The 18535-nt window shown below is 43.2% G+C and overlaps 2 protein-coding genes across 2 annotated transcripts in view; both read left to right on the plus strand.

Moving 5' to 3' along the window:
* Positions 1-7272, plus strand: part of LOC129825866 (uncharacterized) — a 40489-nt gene extending 33217 nt beyond the window's left edge. Inside the window, exon 9 of the mRNA XM_055885994.1 lies at positions 7132-7272. Within this exon, the coding sequence (XP_055741969.1) occupies positions 7132-7253 (122 nt within the window). The 3' untranslated portion in view covers positions 7254-7272. The remainder of the gene's footprint in view (positions 1-7131) is intronic.
* Positions 7273-12547: 5275 nt separating this feature from the next.
* The window catches only part of LOC129825867 (immunoglobulin lambda-1 light chain-like), a 28181-nt gene continuing 22193 nt past the window's right edge, over positions 12548-18535 (plus strand). Inside the window, exon 1 of the mRNA XM_055885995.1 lies at positions 12548-12755. Within this exon, the coding sequence (XP_055741970.1) occupies positions 12548-12755 (208 nt within the window). The remainder of the gene's footprint in view (positions 12756-18535) is intronic.

Here is an 18535-nt window from a genome sequence, read left to right on the forward strand (position 1 = left end):
CCTATCTCTGGCACATGGCAAAATGAGTAGAATTAGACTACATGAAATGTGTTATAAAATTGATACATTTTCTCTCTGCCTCATGCTAAAATGTTTAGAACTGCAAAACCTTGCTTTAAAACTGCAACATTTTATCAAAGGCCAATAGATAAATGTGTAGAATTGCATGAAATTAACTTTAAAAATTAACATTAACAGATTAGAGTCTTCTCTTTTCAGCTGGAGCCATTTGGAATCCAACTCATTTTCCCACGATTATATTTGAAATATTGCGAAAGGCCTGTTTTGTCTGCATGCTGTTCACTGACAGATTTGCCGTGTTACTAATGGTTTTCTTTGAGACTGTGGTCCCAGCTCTCTTCAGGTCATTGACCAGGTCCTGCCGTGTAGTTCTGGGCTGATCCCTCACCTCAGCTGCTTGCCTATTGTCCTGTAGCCCATCCCAGCCTTGTGCAGGTCTACAATTTTATCCCTGATGTCCTTACACAGCTATCTGGTCTTGGCCATTGTGGAGAGATTGGAGTCTGTTTGATTGAGTGTGTGGACAGGTGTCTTTTATACAGGAAACAAGTTCAAACAGGTGCAGTTAATACAGGTAATGAGTGGAGGACAGGAGGGCTTCTTAACCTCTAACAAGCCTCTACCCCGGATCCGGGAGCACCCCCCCCCCCCCCCCCCCCCCCCCACTGATTAGCATCGCTAACAATTAAATAGTAGCATCTAAATATCATTAAATCACAAGTCCAAAACACCTAATGAAAGATACAGATCTTGTGAATAAAGTCACCATTTCAGATTTTTTAAATGTTTTACAGGGAAGACAAAATATGTAAATCTATTAGCTAACCATGTTAGCAAAAGACACCATTTTTCTTTGTCCACCATTTTTTCTCAACACCAGTAGCTATCACCAATTCGGCTAAACTAAGATATTGATTGCCACTAACCAAGAAAAAACCTCATCAGATGACAGTCTGATAACATATTTATGGTATAGGATAGGTTTTGTTAGAAAAATGTGCATATTTCAGGTATAAATCATAGTTTGCCATTGCAGCCAGCATCACAAATCTCACCAAAGCTCCTAGAATTACTACAGACAGCAACCTGTATTACCAATTTACTCATCATAAAACATTTCTTAAAAATACACAGCACATAGCAATGGACAGACACAGATCTTGTGAATTCAGACAACATTTCAGATTTTCTAAGTGTTTTACGGCGAAAACACAATAAATCGTTATATTAGCATACCACATACGCAAACGTTACCCGAGCACTGATTCTAGCCAAAGAGAGCGATATCATATCATCGCCAAAATATATAAATTTTTTCACTAACCTTCTCAGAATTCTTCAGATGACACTCCTGTAACATCATATTACAACATACATATACAGTTTGTTCGAAAATGTGCATATTTAGCCATAAAAAAACGTGGTTATACAATGAAAATAGTAGCAAAACAAGCCTGGAAATGTTGGTCGCCATCTTTGAGTGATCTAGTTTAATCAATAGCTAATCATATACTTGACTAAAAAATACAGGGTTGACAGGAATCGAAAGACAAATTAGTTCTTAATGCAATCGCTGATTTACATTTTTTTAATTATCCTTACTTTTCAATACAGGTTGCGCCAAGCGAAGCTATACAAAACAAGATGGCGGCGTAAGCTTTAACATTTTTCGACAGAAACACGATTTATCATCATAAATTGTTCTTACTGTGAGCTGTTCTTCCATCAGAATCTTGGGCAAAGAATTCTTTCTTGGGTCTAATCTTCTTTTGGTCGAAAGATGTCCACTTGTCCGTCGAAATGCCCACTTACGTACGACCGGGAGCACGAAATGTGCCCAGCGCGTCAAAGTGCACAACAAAGCAATGCCTCGAAATCGCACTAAAAGGATATAAATTGCTATACAACGGTTCAAATTAACTACCTTATGATGCTGTTAACACCTATAACGGGTGAAAACATGACCGGAGAAATATTACTGGCTACACTAATGCTTGGAAAAAGAGCAGGGCGGTGTCCACCGCGCGTCCGGCGCAGCTGGAAAAGAGTTCCTACCTACAGGTTTTTTTCTTTTATAGTGGCTGTGATTGCGCAATCGATACCATTCAAAGCATCATCACGTAAAGGCATCCAGGGGAAGACGTAAGCAGTGTCCGTATCCTCATGGCATTTACAGTGGCCTTTAAACTGACTCCAGATCAGGGGCCAAAATGTGTGAAATCTGACTCCATGTCAGGGAAATTGCTGTAGAATTAGTTAAATTCCACTCAGAGACAAAATTCCAACGGCTATAGAAACTAGAGAGTGTTTACTATCCAATAATAGTAATAATATGCATATTGTACGATCAAGAATTGAGTAGGAAGCCGTTTCATCTGTAGAGACAATTATGCTAATTTGAAACAGCACCCCCTATAGTCGCAAGAAGTTAAAGAAAAACTAACACGTCTGTGAGAGCCGGAATTCTTACTGGTTGGTAGGTGATCAATTACTTATGTCATGCAATAAAATGCAAATTAATTACTCGATGCCCAGTCTGAGCTGCCCGTCTGCCCAGCGCCGTCTGAGCTGCCCGTCTGCCCAGCGCCGTCTGAGCCGCCCGTCTGTCCAGCGCCATCTGAGCCGCCCGTCTGTCCAGCGCCATCTGAGCCACCCGTCTGTCCTAAGCCATCAGAGCCGCCCGTCTGTCCTGAGCCGCTAGAGCCGTCCGTCAGTCAGGAGCCGCCAGAGCCGTCCGTCAGTCAGGAGCCGCCAGAGCCGTTCGTCAGTCAGGAGCCGCCCGCCAGTCAGGAGCCGCCAGAGCCTCCGGCAGTCAGGAGCCGCCAGAGCCTCCGGCAGTCAGGAGCCGCCAGAGCCGCCCGCCAGTCAGGAGCCGCCAGAGCCGCCCGCCGGTCAGGAGCCGCCAGGGCCACTCGCCAGTCAGGAGCCGCCAGAGCCGCCAGTCAGGAGCTGCCAGAGCAGCCCGCCAGTCAGGAGCTGCCAGAGCCGCCCGCCAGTCAGGAGCTGCCAGAGCCGCCCGCCAGTCAGGAGCTGCCAGAGCCGCCCGCCAATCAGGAGCCGCCCGCCAATCAGGAGCTGCCCGCCAGTCATGAGCTGCCCTTCAGTCCGGAGATGCCCTTCAGTCCGGAGCTGCCCTTCAGTCATGAGCTACCTCTAAGTCCTGAGCTACCTCTAAGTCCTGAGCTACCTCTCAGTCCTGAGCTACCCCTCAGTCCTGAGCTACCCCTCAGTCATGATCTACCCCTCAGTCCTGAGCTACCCCTCAGTCCTGAGCTGCCCCTCAGTCTGGAGCTGCCCCTCAACTTTTATTACTCCATCAGTTTTTGACTCCATCAGTAGCTATCACAAATTCGGCCAAATAAAGATATAAATATCCACTAACCAAGAAACAACCTCATCAGATGACAGTCTGATAACATATTTAGTGTATAGCATATGTTTTTTTTGAAAAATTTGCATATTTCAGGTATAAATCATAGTTTACATTTCAGCTACAATCAGAAATTGCACCGAAAGCAGCCATAATATTTACAGACACCAACGTCAAATACCTATTTACGCATCATAAAACATTTCTGAAAATGTTTAGTACATAGTGTAGAAGAATTGAAAGACAAGCATCATGTGATTCTAGACAATATTTCCGATTTATTAAATGTTTTACAGCGCAAACAAAATGTAGCATGCTATTAGCGTAGCCACAATAGCCAGAAACACTTGGGCGCCCACGACCAGTTCACATGCACGACAGATATTAGAAATAGCATCATAAAATGTTTCTTACTTTTGGTGATCTTCCGTCAGAATGTTGGACAAGGTGTCCTTTGTCCAGAACAGTCGTTGTTTTGATCTGGAACGGCAAATATCCCTCTTCATTTAGCATGGGCACTTGCCAAGTGGCACTGATCACTCCAACGTCAACAAAGTCAGAGAACGGAACACGGCAAAACTCCCGAAAAAATTTCAATAATCTGATTAAACTATATTGAAAAAACATACATTCTGATGATATGCTCACATGTATCAAATAAAATCTAAGACAGAGATGTTAGTCGTTCATAACGACAGCTAAACAGAAGGCATATCCATGTCCTCTTTCGCGCGCTCCAGAAACAGGATATGGACGGTCACGTCAAACAAAGAGCTTTTATTCCACCTCAGACCAAGATAGACACGAAATTTCTTCTCTCATCGCATCTTGACAACCAGGGGAAGGCGTATGAAGTGTATGTAGACTCTTACGTATCACGCCCATGTATAGGCATGAAGTTGAACAGAGCATCGATTTCTGACATTCCACTTCCTGGTCAGGAAAAGTGCTGCAGAAGGAGTTCTGTTTCACTCAGAGAAATAATTCAAAACGGTTTTAGAAACTAGAGAGTGTTTTCTATCCAATAGTAATAATAATATGAATATTGTACGAGCAAGAATTGAGTACGAGGCCGTTTGAAATGGACACATTTTATCAGGCTACTCAATACCGCCCCTTGCAGCCATAAGAAGTTAAATGCTGACCACACCGCTCACCTCGTTTGCGCAAGTGAAATACATTTAAACATACATTATTAAATTATTGCCCCCACACTGCTCGTGCGCGCCAACGAGCGTCTGCGTTGCCAAGGGCTAAAATAGAAGTCCATTCTATTTGTGATGCTGATCGCGGTGCAAGTCCTACCTCTCCCATCTCCTCATTGGTTTACAGAAGCAGATACCACCCACAAGCCATCTCCTCATTGGTTATACACACGTGGGTGATTGAAAGGTGAACTGAGTTCCGTCGGTCGTCGTGGTAACTATGAGATGCCAATCGCCATATAAAGTCCAAAGAATAAAGAATGTTGCAGCAAGGGTACTGACCAAGACCAGATGGAGAGCATACAATACATCAGTTTTAAGGTCTCTGCACTGGCTGGCTGTGAGGTTTAGAATTCATTTTAACCTCTACTTCATCACCCTCCCGGATCCGGGATCCTCCTCATCAAAAAAGCTGACTAGCATAGCCTAGCCTAATGGGACAGGGATATCATATAATATAATTTTCATAAAATCACAAGTCCAATACAGCAAATGCAAGATAAACATCTTGTGAATCCAGCCATCATTTCCGATTTTTAAAATGTTTTACAGCGAAAACACAATATGTATTTATATTAGCTAACCACAATAGCCAAAGACTCAACCGCATATTTTCACCATGTTTCTACCGCATAGGTAACTATCACAAAACCGACCAAATAGAGATAAAATTAGTCACTAACCAAGAAACAACTTCATCAGATGACAGTCTTATAACATGTTATACAATACATTTATGTTTTGTTCGAAAATGTGCATATTTGAGGTATAAATCATAGTTTTACATTGCAGCTACCATCAAAAATATCACCAAAGCAGCCAGAATAATTACAGAGAGCAACGTGAAATACCTAAATACTCATCAAAAAACATTTATGAAAAATACATGGTGTACAGCAAATGAAAGATAAACATCTTGTGAATCCAGCCAATATTTCCAATTTTTTTAGTGTTTTACAGCGAAAACACAATATAGAATTATATTAGCTTACCACAATAGCCAAACACACAAATGCATTTATTCACCGCAAAAGGTAGCTATCGCAAAAACCAGCAAAAGATATAAAATGAATCACTAACCTTGAACAACTTCATCAGATGACAGTCTTATAAGATCAGGTTATACAATACACTTATGTTTTGTTCAAAAATGTGCATATTTAGAGCTGCAAACCGTGGTGATACATTGTGAATATGTAGCAACATTTCCCCAGAATGTCCGGAGCTATTTTGGACACTCACCTAATCTGACCAAAGAACTTTACAAACTTTACATAAAAAAACTTGTTGTATGGCAAATGAAAGATACACTGGTTCTTAATGCAACCGCCGTGTTAGATTTTTTAAAATAACTTTACCATAACGTACAGCTTGCGTTATTGTGAGACAGCACTCACCAAAACGGCGGAGAATAGGACTCAACAATTTACACAGAAATACGAAATAACATCATAAACGTTTTCTTACTTTTGTTGAGCTTCCATCAGAATGTTGTACCAGGAGTCCTTGGTCCAGAATAAATCGTTGTTCGGTTTTAGAATGTCCATTTGTTCTGTCGAATTAGCAACCTTAGCTAGCCATGTGGCGCGAACATGCCCATCTTCTCTTGGCGCAAAGAACGGAAAATTCCAAAAGTCCCAATAAACGTTGAATAAACTGATAAAACTCGGTTGAAAAAACCTACTTTATGATGTTATTATCACATGTATCAAATAAAATCAGAGCCGGAGATATTCGCCATGTAAACCGAACGCTTATCAGAAGACAATGTCGAGGTACTTCGCGCGCCAGAGAAGACAAAGAAATTTCCAGACCTGTCACTCCAAAAGCTCTTGTTTGGCCTCAGATCAAGCTAGACACCCCATTCCACCTTCCACTGCCTGTTGACATCTAGTGAAAGGCGTATAAAGTGCATAGAATAGAGTACGAGGCAGTTTAATTTGGGCACGATTTTTTCCCAAAGTGAAAACAGCGCCCCTTATTGACAAGAAGTTTTAAGAGTCTTCTATTGGTTTTGAAATCGAACCTCGATTGTACACCCCAATAAATCAGCCATGCTTTTAAGTTATGTACCCAATAGGTCCCTTTGTAGGCACTGGCCATTTAACTATCCCAAAGCCTAGGACGAGGAGGCATGGAGAGGCAGCCTTTAGTTATTATGCCACTAGCAGTTGGAATAGACCGCGAGAGAACCTTAGGGGGGCTGAAACTGTGGACATATTTAAAAGAGATTTTAAAACACACCTTTTTAGCTTTTGGGTGCTTTTTTAGTCGTTCGGTGTTTAGTGTTATTCTTTTGTTTTTTTATCCTCTTGTGTTTGTTGTGTAGTAAATATTTCAGTTTTTATTTTCATTGTTTGTATTCGTTTTTTCCTGTGAATCACATTGTGTTGCATTCCATGTTTGAAATATGCTGTATAAATAAAGCTTGATTTGAAGAAGATGACGGCAAACAAAAACTAACTGAAAACAAGACTTATTCAAATAAATTCACTGGCTAAAATCTCAGCCTATATACTCTTTTCTTTTCCCCAGATCCCTTCTTCGTCATGTGCATTCTGAACCTGGCCTCTCTGGTTTATACAGTGATGATAGTGAAGAGCATGGTGTACTGCTGTGGGCTCGCTCTCCTGCTGCACCACAGGAAGATGGGGTAGTGGACACAACACCTGTAGAGAGGATACCCCCCAGTATGGATAAAGATGTAGTAGGCTGGGAATAACATGGATTTTACATCCCATTGAGGTCTAACATCTCAATTGTTGGCCTATTGTCTTAATTTTCTAAACTTTATTTTTAAGATGCTAAAATATTGTGAGCCATAGATTTCCATGTCTTCCAATAACTTAAACGGACAATTATGACATTAATTGCAGGACATTTTATGTAAATTGTGTTTCCCTGCTTAAAATAAAAATGAAGCCTAATATTGCATTTTTTTATGACTGTGGGAGCTACCCACTGCAGACACTTGAATAAAGGTTAAGTTAAGGTTGTCTGAAAAATAATGAAAGCAAATCTTGAAGGTAGATCCTTACGATTTAAATGTAGACTATTTTATGAAAGATCCCCTTGAATATCTGTCATAGCTTAAATTATTTTGTACAAAATCTGTATTTGATTTATATAAAAATATTTTTCCTAAATATTATATTTACCAAATCATTATTAAATATGTAAGCCCATGATTGCTAAATATCCTATGTCTCATTAGCCAATATAATATTTAGTAACTTGTTATGTGTGTAATGAAGTGTATTTTTCCCCCCAATACATTAGTTCATTTTCTAACATATTTCATAAAATAATTAAATTATTTTGAGTAATAGAAAATACATATTTTATATTTTCTTTGAAGAACAAAAATTATTGCTTATTGAGCAGACAAATTGATCTGAGTGAAAATTATTAATTGGTGTATTTGTTTACATTAATACAATTTTGTTGTTGTTTACACCGATAGGTTTGTATGAAGAGTCACATTTTCCTTGCATAACACATTAATCATGTCCTTTCAGATGGGGTAGGGTTTAATAATCGCTGCCTTCATGAAAGAAATGTTACAACAAACATTACTCTGCAAAGTAGTCTACATACTGTGATGTACAGTATTGGGCTGTTTTGTATGAGGAAATTGTCACCGAAACAGAAATAATAAAGGTTACTTAAAACCCCCCAAAACATTGTATTTCTTTACTATAAGATCATCTATTCTTTTTTTTCTTTTTTTTTCTTTTTATCCCATTTTTTCCCCAATTTTCGTGGTATCCAATCGCTAGTAATTACTACCTTGTCTCATCGCTACAACTCCCGTACGGGTTCGGGAGAGACGAAGGTCGAAAGCCATGCGTCCTCCGAAGCACAACCCAACCAGCCGTACTGCTTCTTAACACAGCGCGCCACCAACCCGGAAGCCAGCCGCACCAATGTGTCGGAGGAAACACCGTGTACCTGGCCCCCTTGGCTGGCGAGCACTGCGCCCGGCCCGCCACAGGAGTCGCTGGAGCGCGATGAGACAAGGATATCCCTACCGGCCAAATCCTCCCTACCCCGGACGACGCTATGCCAATTGTGCGTCGCCCCACGGACCTCCCGGTCGCGGCCGGCTGCGACAGAGCCTGGGCGCGAACCCAGAGACTCTGGTGGCGCAGTTAGCACTGCGATGCAGTGCCCTAGACCACTGCTCCACCCGGGAGGCAAGATCATCTATTCTTATTTGTGAAATTTGTATTTTATTATATCTCTTCAGAAGCGGAAGCAATAAGATCATAAGATCCCCTTTCTCTGTTTTCAATCTGTTTACTTCCATCTGCATGTTAAGACGCAGATGTTGGTGGGAAAATGTGGTTAAAAACCTGTTTGGGATAGGGGCAGCATTTTCACTTTTGGATGAATAGCGTGCCCAGAGTGAACTGCCTCCTACTCAGTCCCAGATGCTAATATATGCATATTATTATTGGTATTGGATAGAAAACACTGAAGTTTCTAAAACTGTTTGAATGATGTCTGTGAGCATAACAGAACTCATATGGCAGGCGAAAACCTGAGAAAAATCCAACCAGGAAGTGGGAAATCTGAGGTTTGTAGTTTTTCAAAGCTTGGCCTACCGAATACACAGTGTCTATGGGGTCAAGTTGCACTTCCTAAGGCCTCCACTAGATGTCAACAGTCTTTAGAAACTTGTTTCGGGCTTCTGCTATAAAGGAGGGGGGATTGGGAGCAGAATGAGTCAGGTGTCTGGCAGAGTGTCTCAGGCTCGTGACGCGCGGTCCCGACAGAGTTAGCTCATGTTCCAGTGCTTTTCTACAGACAATGGAATTCTCCGGTTGGAACATTATTGATGTTTTATGTTAAAAACATCCTAAAGATTGATTCCATACATAGTTTGACATGTGTCTACGACCTGTAACGGAACCTTTCGAGTTTTTGTCTGGACGTAGTGCTCGCGCCTCATGAAGATGGATTACTGGGCTGAACACGCAAACAACAAGTGGCTATTTGGACATAAATGATGGTCTTTATGGAACTTTATGGAACTAATCAGTCATTTATTGTCGAACTGGGATTCCTGGGAGTGCATTCTGATGAAGATCATCAAAGATAAGTGAATATTTATAATGTTATTTCTAACTTCTGTTGACTCCATCATGGCGGTTATTTCTTTGGCTGGATTGGGCTCTGAGCGCCGTACTCAGATTATGCTTTTTCCGTAAAGTTTTTTTGAAATCTGACACAGCGGTTGCATTAAGGAGAAGTCTATCTTTAATTCTGTGAATAACACTTGTATCTTTTATCAATGTTTATTATGAGTATTTCTGGGATTTGATGTGACTCTCTGCAAAATCATTGGATGTTTTGGAATCAAACATTACTGCACGTAACGCACCAATGTAAACTGAGATTTTGGGATATAAATATGAACATTATCGAACAAAACGTAGATGTATTGTGTAACATGATGTCCTATGAGTGTCATCTGATGAAGATCATCAAAGGTTAGTGATTCATTTTATCTATATTTCTGCTTTTTGTGACTCCTATCTTTGGCTGGAAAAATGGCTGTGTGTTTTTTTGACTTGGCTCTGACCTAACATAATCATATATTGTGCTTTTGCTGTAAAGCCTTTTTGAAATCGGACATGATGGGTAGATTAACAGTAAGTTTATCTTTCATTTGCTGCATTGGACTTAATGTGTGAACTTTCATATTTCTAAAAAATATTTTGGAATTTCGCGCACTGCCTTTTCAGCGTAATGTTGTCGAGGGGTTCCACTAGCGGAACGCCTGCTCTAGAAAGGTTAATATGTTTATTTCGTAATAAGGTGGAAACAAGATATAGCTGCATAAGCACAGATAGATCATGTGATGAGTTGTTGGTTATTCAAGGTTGATCATGTAAAAAAAAAAAAAAAAAAATGTGGGTTCATTTTTACATTTAGCGGAGGGTAATTCTTATTCAGAGTGATTAAAACCAACAATTAACTACTAAAAAATGCTTCGTTGTAGTGGCGGTTCTAGCTTGTATGGCTCCCTGGGCGAACTCCCCTTCAGCACCCACCAACATAAAAAAGCACCATTCTGCACTGTAATTTTAATTCAGACATTGGGAACAACACAAATAAATATTCATAACATTTAGAACTATATACAAATATATACATAAATAAGACTCATAAATATCAAAAAATGAGTAACAAAGACAAACAGAAACAAATTGTAATATATAACTAATTAAAAAGATTTGTCGCCTATACCTAAATCCACCACTGCTTCGTTGAATTAACAAGTAGTGTAATTATTGAACAAATGTGGCGTTGCGTTGCAACATGCACACAGGCTTGCTACTGTGAAAATGTACTTGGTGCCTTGAACGGTGAACCTTATTATTTTACTGCATTGAATAAGATAATACCCCTTTAGAGGAATCAATCTGATAATATTTTGTCGGCTACAGTATTGCCAGTTTGTTAGCTACATGAAGGAGGATGTTTTTCTCAGACATCAACACTTGCAAATAGCGATGATGGCTGTCGCATTTAAGTTATTTGATCAGCGACAGATACAGGTTTCCAGTAAAGTGGGCGACCTAATCTAATCACCAACATGAGTGTCTTCGTATATTTTGTCAATGTCTTTGAATTATTTATTATTGTGTAAACATGCTTTGACCATCTCCAATTCAACCTCTGATGCCAAAGTTGTCTGGTGTGGGTAAGTTGGTTGTGGGTTCGATTCCCACTGGGGACCAATACTGTCACGATCGTGTGGCGGATTGACAGACCAAAATGCAGCAGTTGGAAAATAAGCCATCTTCTTTTATTATAACACGACGAAGATGAACACGACACAAAACACTTTAACAAAAAAACAACAAAACGACCGTGAAGCTACAAACGTTGTGCACAAACATACAGGCTACAAACGTTCTTACATAGACAATTACCCACAACCAATGAGAGCCTATGGCTACCCTAAATAAGGCTCCCAATCAGAGACAACCGAAATCAGCTGTCTCTAATTGGGAACTCATTCAGGTAACCATAGACTCTCCTAGATAACTAACCAACATAGACAACGCTAGACATCTACACTCAACACAAAACCATATACTACACCCCATAACCCCTTTACCATATAAACACCCAACACCAACAAAACATAAACATTCCCCATGTCACACCCTGACCTAACTAAAATAATAAAGAAAACAAAGAATACTAAGGCCAGGGCGTGACAAATACAAAATTGTTTGCACTCACTACTGTAAGTCGCTCTGGATAAGAGCGGCTGGTAAATGTTTAAAATATGCTGCGCTCCCTCACTTGTTCAACTTAAGAATGCACCGAGCTGGTAAAAATATTTGAGATATTTATCCAGATAAATTCTAAATCAATTATTGGCTATTTAATTACCAAAAAATTCCATGAAAAACGATAGAATGAGAAACCAAATCAATATGTATAGCAGCTTAGAATTAACCAACTCGCTGAGTGTACTGCTGAACTTCAGCATTAAGTTACAAAAGAACGGTGCGTATTTGGATGCCTGGGTACACGCTGGGTGCCAAGCTCTTTCATGGTCAAACAAGCTCTGCGGGCCAAATCCGAAATAACAATAACAGCCAGAGACAGAAAACTCTGGAGTGTTTCCAAAATGTCTGTCCTCAGGAAAAAGGACAGACATTTTGATTGACATCATGGGAAAATCTAAAGAAATTAGCCCTCAGGAAAAAAAATTGTAGACCTCCATAAGTCTGGTTCATCCTTGGGAGTAATTTCCAAACGCCTAACGTTACAGAATGACACCTCACCAAAGGGAAGCATCAGGGAGTGTTTTTTTGTTGTTTTTGTGTTGGAGGTGATGTCGGGTCCGGGTGTCCGAACCGTAGCGGTTCCCATGCCTCAGCTGCCTCGACAGGCTGCCATGCCTCAGCGGGTTCAATAGGCTCCCATGCCTCAGCTGGTGAACAGGATCCCGTGCCTCGACCGAGGCAACCGGGGAGGTCTCAGCCAGCTCAACATGCTCTCACGTCTCAGCTGGTTCATCAGGTTTCTGTGCCTCAGCGGAGGCGACCGGTCCGTGCCGGATCCCGGGATTTTGCCTTTGGTTGGCATCCTGCGGCTGGAACCGGACGAACCCGAGGAGGGGGTAATGTCACGTATGCTCTATCTCCGGCGCTCTTGGTCGCCATGCCCCCGCGCCTAAGCCGGATCGACAGGTTTCCGCGCCTTAGCAAAGGTGACTGGTCTGCTCCTTTTGGTCAGCGTCCTGCGGCAGGAGCCGCGTGTTGGGGAGGGGGTAATGTCACGTGTGCTCCCTCTTCCGGCCTCTAGGTCACCAGGCTGCTCGATAATGGCGCACACCTTTCACCATCGTTACATGCATGATGACACTCAGCTGGACTCCATCACCTCCTTGATTACCTATATCTGTCACTCCCTTTGGATTCTACCCCAGGGGTCATTGTTTCTGTTTCATGTCTGTGCGTTATTCGTGTTTCTTGTGATTTTTCGATTATTCATTAAATGTATTCACTACCTGAACTTGCTTCCCGACTCCCAGCGCACACGCTACAATAGCCTTATTTCTATAACAGCATATGGGATGACTGTCATTCATATTCCATTCACCCAGCTCAATTTAAAATTGATAGGTTTTGGCTACTACATTATACTACATTTATTTCTATACCCATCATGAGTTTACTACAGCATAGCCAACGAATGTTTATAGCGTAGCTGCACAGATCGAGAGACAAATTGGAGTAATTGTTATGTTTCCAATGGTGAATGAAGGAGTCAGGCGCAGAGAGCAGGGTAGTTTCGAGCAAGTGGATATACTTTAATATTCCAAAATAGAATATAAACGAGACGGCTACGCCACACAACAAAAGGGCGCGTCAACATCCAGTCCACAATAAACAAGGACAAAATCCACACGAATACAAACACCACAAACAGAATAACAAGCCCGCACAAAAGCCAGCGGGCCTACTGCCCTTAAATAGCCTACCCACAAAACTAAACTCAAAACAGGTGCACCCAATCAGCCCAAACTAACAGAAACAAAAAGAAGAGAATCGATGGCAGCTAGTAGGCCGGTGACGACGAGCGCCGAGCGCTGCCCGAACAGGAAGAGGCACCATCTTCGGCGGGATTCGTGACAGTACCCCCCCTCTGACGCACGGCTCCCGCAGCGCGCCGACCCCGGCCTCGAGGACGACCCGGAGGGCGAGGCGCAGGGCAATCCGGGTGGCGGCGGTGGAAATCAACCAAGAGGGAAGGATCTAAAATGTCCCTCCCCGGTACCCAGCACCTCTCCTCCGGACCGTACCCCTCCCAGTCAACAAGGTACTGCAGCCCCTCACCCGGCGTCTCGAGTCCAGAATAGCTCGTACTGTGTACGCCGGGGACCCCTCGATGTCCAGAGGGGGCGGAGGGACCTCCGGTACCTCACCTTCCTGAAGGGGACCAGCTACCACCGGCCTGAGGAGAGACACATGAAACGAGGGGTTAATACGATAGTAAGAAGGGAGTTGCAATCTATAACACACCTCGTTTATCCTCCTCAGGACTTTAAATGGCCCCACACACTTACCTGAACACTCATCTGACCACCCCTGAAGAGCTCCCTGTCTCCAGCAAATGAGAGGATTGTGAATGGCTAGCCAGGGAACCCCCAACACCAATGGAAACCCAGGTGAATCAATAAGGTAAAAACTGATCTGCTCCCTATGATCCCCCTGTGTTACCATGTCCAGCGGAATCGTGGCCTCCCTGACCAGCCCTGACCCTAACGGTCGGCTATCTAAGGAGTGCACGGGGAAAGGTGGATATATCTGCACTAGCGGAATACCCAACTTACGGGCGAGTCCGCGATCCATAAAACTCCCAGCTGTGTCTGAGTCGACTAGCGCCTTATGCTGAAGAGAGGGGAAAAACTCAGGGAAAAATATAACCAAAAACATGTGACCAACAGGGAGCTCTGGGTGAGTCTTGTGCCTACTCACCTGGGGTGGCCGAGGAGTATTCCGCCTGCCATCTCGACTCCCAGATGGCCTCCTCCAGCACCGGTCCGAAATGTGTGTCCTCTCTGGCCACAGTAGGTGCAAGAGGAGCCACCTCCTCCGGCCCCCCTAGATGCAGCTCCTCCCAACTCCATCGGAGTTGGAGCGGGAGAGCTGGGAGGTGGAATTGACAGGACCCCCTCTGAACGCCCGCGGGCAGCTAGCAGGTTATCTAGTCGGATCGACATGTCTATCAGTTCATCAAGGGAGAGTGTGGTGTCCCCACAAGCTAGCTCCCGACGGACGTCCTCCCTGAGGCTGCAACGGTAATGGTCTATTAAGGCCCTGTCATTCCACCCCGCACCAGCAGCCAAGGTCCGGAACTCCAACGCGAAATCTTGCGCACTCCTCGTCTCCTGTCTGAGGTGGAACAGTCGCTCACCCACCGCACGGCCCTCCTGAGGGTGGTCAAATACGGCCCGAAAGCGGCGGGTGAACTCTGGGTATTGGTCCCGAACCGAGTCTGGGCCGTTACAGACCGCGTTGGCCCATTCCAGGGCTCTACCCGTCAGACAGGAGATGAGGAGGCTAACACTCTCCTCTCCCGAGGGAGTCGGATGAACGGTAGCCAAGTAGAGCTCCAACTGGAGCAAAAACCCCTGGCACCCAGCCACCGCGCCGTCGTACTCCCTCGGGAGCGCGAGACGCACCGCGCCGGAACCCGACGCTGACGTGGATGGAGTAGGTTGCGACATCTGTGAAGGAGCTGGGGTAGACGTCGGGAAACCACTCCTCTCCCATCGCTCCATCCTCTCCATCATCATGTCCATCGCCGAACCAATCCTATGGAGAACGGCGGTGTGATGGAGGACACGCTCCTCCATCGATGGAAGAGGGGTGGTCGCTGCTTCTGCTGACTCCATGGTTGGTGCGGGCTTCTGTTACATTTCCAATGGTGAATGAAGGAGTCAGGCGCAGAGAGCAGGGTAGTTTCGAGCAAGTGGATATACTTTAATTTTCCAAAATAGAATATAAACGAGACGGCTACGCCATACAACAAAAGGGCGCGTCAACATCCAGTCCACAATAAACAAGGACAAAATCCACACGAATACAAACACCACAAACAGAATAACAAGCCCGCACAAAAGCCAGCGGGCCTACTGCCCTTAAATAGCCTACCCACAAAACTAAACTCAAAACAGGTGCACCCAATCAGCCCAAACTAACTGAAACAAAAAGAAGAGAATCGATGGCAGCTAGTAGGCCGGTGACGACGAGCGCCGAGCGCCGCCCGAACAGGAAGAGGCACCATCTTCGGCGGGATTCGTGACAGTAATCAAAGTGACAGACAGTGACAAATTCAATACCGCCTTGCAAAGACTACATCTAGCTGATCTAAAGTGTAATCATTAGTCTAATAAAACTTGAATAAACAGGTATGTTTATTCAAGATTTTTTCCATTTTGCTTCTGTTAAAGAAATGTAGAAACAGAATCGGCAGCATGAATACATCCCTGATCACCGGCACACACAGTTCACTTTCATAGCAGCCACATACAAACAGTATCCTCAAATTGCTATTTTTTTTAATATTTTTTACATATAATTTTAAAACATACATTCTACCTGCAGACTACTATCATTACATTCCGTCATATAGCAGACACTCCCATCCAGAGTGACCCACAGGAGCAACCAGGATCAAGCGCACGCCCAAGGGCACATCGACAGATCTCCCACCAAGTCAAATTGTGGACCCGAACTAGTGACCTCTCGGCCACCGGCCCGAACTCACAACCGTCAGGCCACCAACCATCTAACCCTCAGTTTCCCTCAACCCATCCCACCTAATTCTGCTGGTCATCCTCTTTAGATTTCTACCTGACATATACAGCATCTTTCAACTATGTTGTGATGTTTAACAAACAATTTTAATCTATCTAATCAAATATAATCCACAGATTGCAAGTTGTAGATAAATACATTTACTAAGAGTATTAATATATTAGCAATTGACTGACAAGGTCTCTCCAAATCTCCCAACAATACAATTGCTAGGGTCAATTTTCTATTCATGTTTTGCTTTTCAGCCATTGTGGACTTCACTGCACAACACAACAGCTGTCTGTGAACAGGTGAAAATAACTTCCCAAGCCAAACCTTCATACCACAACCGCTACACACATCCTTCATCATTGTCACCATATTAGCTAACGTCATAGTCAACAAAGCTATTAGAACTAATGCGTTAGTAAACCTGCTTCAATCACGCAGTACAGTGTACAGCAAGACGTTTAGCAGTTACACCAATGGGCCTCGGCCAAAATAAATAAATAAAACTGAAAGCTTAACTTGACTTGGAATAGTTCCAGTGATGGATCGCCTTAGCCAGTTAGCTAACATGAAAGCATTCCTATCTGTTTGAACTGGGTGTTTGAGTAGGCTAAATTAAGTCAGTGAGAGAAAAAATATATATATAGCTGGCTCAATCTCTCTCTTTCTCTCTCTCTCTCTAATGCTTCTCCTTAATTTTTGAAGAAATACATTTTTCAAAACTGTTCAACTATTGTCTTTCTCTCTCCTTGTGTCAGCTACTCACCACATTGTATGCACTGCAGTGCTAGCTAGTTGTAGCTTATGCTTTCAAATCATAACAGATCAAATCAAATTTTATTGGTCACATACACGTGTTAAGCAGATGTTATTGTTGGTGTAGGGAAATGCTCTCAGTACTAGACTATTTCTCTGATATTTTGATTGGGTGGACAACATTTCAGCCCATGCTGCAAGAGCTCTGATAGGTTGGAAGTCATCATAATTAATTACGATAAAAGTCTATGGAAGGGGATGAGAACCATGAGCCTGCTAGGTTTTGTATTGAAGTCAATGTACCCAGAGGAGGACGGAAAACAGCTGTCCTCCGAATACACCATAGTGCTATTCCAGAGAGTGCTGTTGAGGCAACTGTAGACCTTCATTGCAAAACAGTGTGTTTTAATCCGTTTTATGGTGACATTAATATATTTAGTATAGTTTTAACTAAAAAGGAAAACTTTTATGTTTTACTATTTACATTTTTAGGAAATTCACTGAGTAGTTAATCTAACTGTCACGTTCCTGACCTGTTTTCCATTGTTTTTGTATGTGTTTAGTTGGTCAGGGCGTAAGTTGGGGTGGGCATTCTATGTTATGTGTTTCTATGTTTGGTTAAATGTGTTGCCTGATATGGTTCTCAATTAGAGGCAGGTGTTTGACGTTTCCTCTGATTGAGAACCATATTAAGGTAGGTTGTTCTCACTGTTTGTTTGTGGGTGATTGTCTTCCGTGTCTGTGTATGTCGCATCACACGGGACTGTTTCATTGTCATTCGTGTATGTAGTCTGTTCCTATTCGTGCGTTCTTCGTGTTATTATGTAAGTTCCATGTTCAGGTCTGTCTACGTCGTTTTGTTGTTTTGTAATTTGCCAAGTGTTTTTCGTGTTCGTCTTCGTCTTTAAATAAATCATCATGTATTCATCACCCGCTGCGCCTTGGTCCGCTCATTCACCACAAGATGACCGTTACAGAATCACCCACCAACGAAGGATCAAGCAGCGGGTGAACGGGCAGCAGCAACAGCGCAAGAAGGAGGAATGGACATGGGAGGAAGTTTTGGATGGCAAGGGTTGCTACACATGGGAGGAGATCGTGGCTGGAAGAGATCGCCTCCCATGGGAACAGCTGGAGGCAATTAGGAGAGCAGAGGCAACCGGAGAGAGGAACCGGTGTTATGAGGGTACGCGGCTAGCACGGAAGCCTGTGAGTCAAGCCCAAACATTTCTTGGGGGGCTACAAGGGAGTGTGGTGAAGTCAGGTAGGAGACCTGCGCCAACTCTCGAGCTTACCGTGGAGAGCGAGAGTACGGGCAGACACCGTGTTATCCTGTCTAG

This window comes from Salvelinus fontinalis, chromosome 28, assembly GCF_029448725.1.
Source record: "Salvelinus fontinalis isolate EN_2023a chromosome 28, ASM2944872v1, whole genome shotgun sequence".
NCBI lineage: Eukaryota > Metazoa > Chordata > Actinopteri > Salmoniformes > Salmonidae > Salvelinus > Salvelinus fontinalis.